Raw genomic sequence first — 4,721 nt, 5'->3', positions numbered from 1 at the left:
ATACCATCCCTCTGGGCCGTCCCAGTACACCAGCCCCAAGCATCTAGCGTCATGCATCGAACCTGGACTGGCAACCCTCATTTCTATATCTAACGTTTCCAAAAACTCCCTAGGGAGCATTTTTAAAACTTTTGCTGCTAGTATTCTCGCCAAAAAATGCATAACATCATTTGTAATCATGAGAAATGCTTAGGCAAACCCAAACGGAGGGACATTCTACAAAATACCTACCCAGTACTGTACTCTTCAAAGTATCAAGATCATAAGTGAAGTCGCTCGGTCGTATCCAACTCTTTGAGGCCCCATGGACTGTAGCCCACCAGGCTCCTCCATCTATGGAATTTTCCAGGCAAGAGTACTGGAGTGGGTTGCTATTTCCTCCTCCAGGGGATCTTCCTGACCCAGGGATCAAACCCAGATTTCCCACACTACAGGCACGCTTTACCGTCTGAGCCACTGGAGAAGCCCAAGCTCATAAGAGACAAGGAAACAGTAAGAAATTACCACAAGACCATGGAGTACAAGGACCAATTGGAGGCAAAAGATCCCAACTGCAACGTGGGATCCTGGCACAGAAAAGGGACACCGGTGGCCCAAGTGATAAAATTCGAGTAAGTTCAGCGGTTACTCGCACTGTACCAATGCCAGTCCCCTAGCTCTACTAACCATGCCGTGGTCCTGTACAATATTAACACTAAGAGAAGCTGCACACAAGCTCCCCGTCTCTCGCCATCACCTGCCCTGCAATCCTGACCACCTATGAGAGCTATGGTCTCTCTGTGATTAGCCCCTCACCCCAGCCGAGGAGCGCTGCTCATTGACATGTGCCTTCACCACACACCATCAGGGAGCGTGTCTGCAATCATTCATCTAAGTAAGTATGGGCACGTGGCAGGAAAGAAAGAAAAGCAGACAACCACAAGAATCGGGGGAGAAGATAAGACTGGGGAATGAAAACGTCACCCAGATTCCAGCCCCAGGGTGTTAGGGTGTCTTTGGGGTTTTTCCGCACCTTCGGATTGTCAATGATTGGGGTGATGACGAGATCTGAGTCTGTGTAGATAAGCTCTCTCATCCGGGACTCCAGATCCTGCTGACTCATGTGGCCACTTGCAATCTGGAACAGTAACAAGAATTAGACAGTTTCTGTGACTGCGTGTGCTCAGTCGCTTCAGCCGTGTCTGACTCTTTGCAACCCTTGCACTGTAGCCTGCCAGGTTCCTCTGTCCATGGGATTTCCCAGACAAGAAAACTGGAGTGGGTTGCTGTTTCCTCCTCTCCAAGCAATCTTCCCAACCCAAGGACTGAACCCTCCTCTCTTGCATCTCCTGCACTGGCAAGCAGATTCTTTCCCACTAGTGCCACCTGGGAAGCCCATGTTTTAAGAGGCGGAGTCAGTAACATGCTAAATAGACTCCACTGAAAAAGGTCACTTGTATTGATGGACCTCCACTGCTCTTCAAAACACTTCCACAGACAGTCTCATCTGATCTTCACAAAAACCCTATATCTACTGCATTATTATTCCTGTTTTTACAGGTGAAAAAAACAAAGCTCAGAGCAAGTAGCTGACTTGCTTGTGTTCACCACAAAGGTTGGTTAGGACTACGAAACAGATCTTCGATAGTCTGATGTGCTCAACTATGAAGAGGCAATTATCTATGAAGAACTATGAAGATGTTACAATTATCGGCACGTTTTTTATCTTTCATTCACCAAAAATTAATCTATTTCTGCCTTACCAAATAGTCAATATAAAGCTTAAATTACAGTATAAAAAAATTCCAGGCTGAAGTAGGTATTAAACGCCTATATCTTTATAAATCCCAAAGTGGAACTGATACATAATGAAAACAAATAACTAGATGTTCGCCTTCAGTTATTCGAGATGCTTCTTTGTGCTCTTCTTAAATTCAATTTTTATTCCTAGTGCTGTTGCATTAAGTATTTCACATCAGAAAAAAAAAAAATTGGATTTATGCATCAAGAATGTCCACTGAAACTCTGACCAACAAACTGATAACCAGAAAATCAAATCAGTAAAGTGAAAAATATATAGAAAAATAAACAATTCAAAACTAAGGTAAAGGACAGAATAATTAGCTAATAAAGTTCCTGGAAACCACAACCACCACTTTGCAACTTAGAAGACAGAATATTAGAGACTCATGAAGAATTAGGAGGAACTTTTGTAAAAAATGTTTAAAAAAAATTTAAGAACACAGACTTTCAAAACAGAAAAACTCAAAAGAAAAGCCAAGATGAATTCAACTGAAAAATGTTTTAAATAATCTTAGAATTAGTAAAGTAGACCAATTAGAAAACTATATATGTAAAAATTAATTTCATACATATACAGTGAATGTATGCACAAAAACAGGTTATAAAAATACCATATATCAATGACAGTAGCAAAAAATAAACTCAAATAAAATGCTCAGGAATAAATTAATCAAAAGGTGCAATCAGGTCTACTTATTACATGAAAAAAACTTATATAAAATTATGTCCCTTTGTTTAAAAATGAACATACATGTATAGAACCAAAAGTAGTTATAGCAAAATGTAATCAGTGGTTACTCTGCTACTGCTGCTGCTAAGTCGCTTCAGTCGTGTCCGACTCTGTGACCCCATGGAATGAAGCCCACCAGGCTTCTCCATCCATGGGATTCTCCAGGCAAGAACACTGGAGTGGGTTGCCATTTCCTTCTCCAAGTGGTTACTCTAGGTAGTAATTAAATAACAAGCAGTTTTTTATTCTCTTTGTCCTCTTCTACATTTTTCAAGTTTTCTAAAATTTTTGTAATTGAATAAAAAGCATCAGGTATCATTTAAAGAATTATAAAATCTAAGCTCCCTTATAGTAATTCTATAATTAGTGCTTGAATATTCTCAATAAGAAGATTACATACACTCCTCTACAATAAACATCTGGCAAGAGAAATTCAACATTTATCCCATTTCAGAATGCATCTTTTTACTTTTACACTGATTCCATATCTCACATTTAACAAAACATGTATTAGCACAGGAAGATTTTATTATAACCTTTTACCATTTCATTTCAATGCAAAATTAAGTTTCACATAGTTCAAATGCATTTCCCATTACATAAAAATTACAGTAAGAATTAAAAGCAATTATATCTACCATGCAAAAAGTACAATAAAAGATAACATGGAAAAATATTTAATTCAAAATATTTCTGCATTCAAAACAACTATGATTGAAATAAACTAAAGAAGCCCTAAATAGGTAGAAAGAGATCCCATATCCGTGGAAGCAAACTTTATACTGCTAACATGGCAATACTCCCCAAATTGACCTAGATATTCAACATAATTGTTCTCACAATCCCAGATGGCTTCTTTTCTTTTCAAAACCTGGTGAACTGATCCTAAAATTCCAATGGAAATTTAAGAGACACAGAATAGACCAAGAAAAAAAAAAAAACCTTGAAAAAGAACAAAGTCAAGAATCATACTTCCTAATTTCAAAACTTACTAAAAAGTCACAGCACCCAAGACCCTGTGCTACTAGCGTGAGGAAAGAATCAGTCAGTGGAACAGAAGTGAGAGTCCAGAAACAAACCTTTTATTTAAGTTAATATTCAACAGGGCTTCCCTGATAGGTCAGCTGGTAAAAAATCCTCCTGCAATGCAGGAGACGCCGGTTCAATTCCTGGGTCAGGAAGGTCCCCTGGAGAAGGGATAGGTTACCCACTCCAATATTCTTGGGCTTTCCTGTTAGCTCAGCTGGTAAAGAATCTGCCTGCAATTCACAAGATCCTGGTTCTATTTCTGGGTTAGGAAGTTCCCCTGGAGAAGGGAATGGCTCCCCACTCCAGTATTCTTGCCTGGAGACTTCCATGGACAGAAGAACAAGGTGGGCTGCAATCCATGGGGTTGGAAAGAGTCAGATACAACTGAGTGACTAAGCACAATATTCAACAAGAATTCCAAGACATTTAAATGGGGAAGGAAAAGCCTTCTAAACAAATGGTGCTGAGGCAACTGGATGTCCACATGTAAACCAAAGAAGTTGGATGGACCTCCTTACCTCATGCCATATACAAAAACTAACTCAAAATGGATTGCAAACTGACAAGCACAGACATAAACCTTCATGACCTGAGAGCTGGCAACTGTTTCTTAGTTATGACACCAAGGGTACAGGCAACAACAAACACAAAAAAGATAATCTGGTCTACTGCAAAATTAAAAACATTTGTGGTTCAAAGGACACCATTAAGAAAGGGAAAGAACAACTCACAGAATGGAAGAAAACGTTTATGATCATATATCTAAAACATATAAAGAATTCCTACAACTCAATAATGGGCAAAAGGATTACATAAACATTCTTCCAAAGAAAACATAAATTTCCAATCAGCACTTAAACAGATGCTCACTATTATTAGCCAACGAAGAAATGAAATCAAAACTACAGTGAGATCTAATTTGACACCCACTAGAGTGGCTATCGGAGAAGGCAATGGCACCCCACTCCAGTACTCTTGCCTGGAAAATCCCATGGATGGAGGAGCTTGGTGGGCTGCAGTCCACGGGGTCTCGAAGAGTCAGACACGACTGAGCGCCTTCACTTTCACTTTTCACTTTCATGCACTGGAGAAGGAAACGGCAACCCACTCCAGTGTTCTTGCCTGGAGAATCCCAGGGACGGGGGAGCCTGGTGGGCTGCCGTCTACGGGGTCGCGCAGG

General features: G+C 40.1%; 1 protein-coding gene across 2 annotated transcripts in view; it reads right to left on the bottom strand.

Annotated features, from left to right (window-relative positions):
* The window catches only part of ULK4 (unc-51 like kinase 4), a 511,789-nt gene that overhangs the window by 476,296 nt on the left and 30,772 nt on the right, over nt 1-4,721 (bottom strand). For both annotated transcript variants that reach the window (XM_010835460.1, XM_010835461.1), the window contains one exon: nt 1,013-1,117. In XM_010835460.1, coding sequence (XP_010833762.1) covers nt 1,013-1,117 — 105 coding nt within the window. The remainder of the gene's footprint in view (nt 1-1,012; nt 1,118-4,721) is intronic.

This window comes from Bison bison, unplaced genomic scaffold, assembly GCF_000754665.1.
Source record: "Bison bison bison isolate TAMUID 2011002044 unplaced genomic scaffold, Bison_UMD1.0 scf7180017864043, whole genome shotgun sequence".
NCBI classification, from domain to species: Eukaryota; Metazoa; Chordata; class Mammalia; order Artiodactyla; family Bovidae; genus Bison; species Bison bison.
Note: the sequence above shows the minus strand (reverse complement) of the source record. Positions and strands in the feature narration are given on the sequence as shown.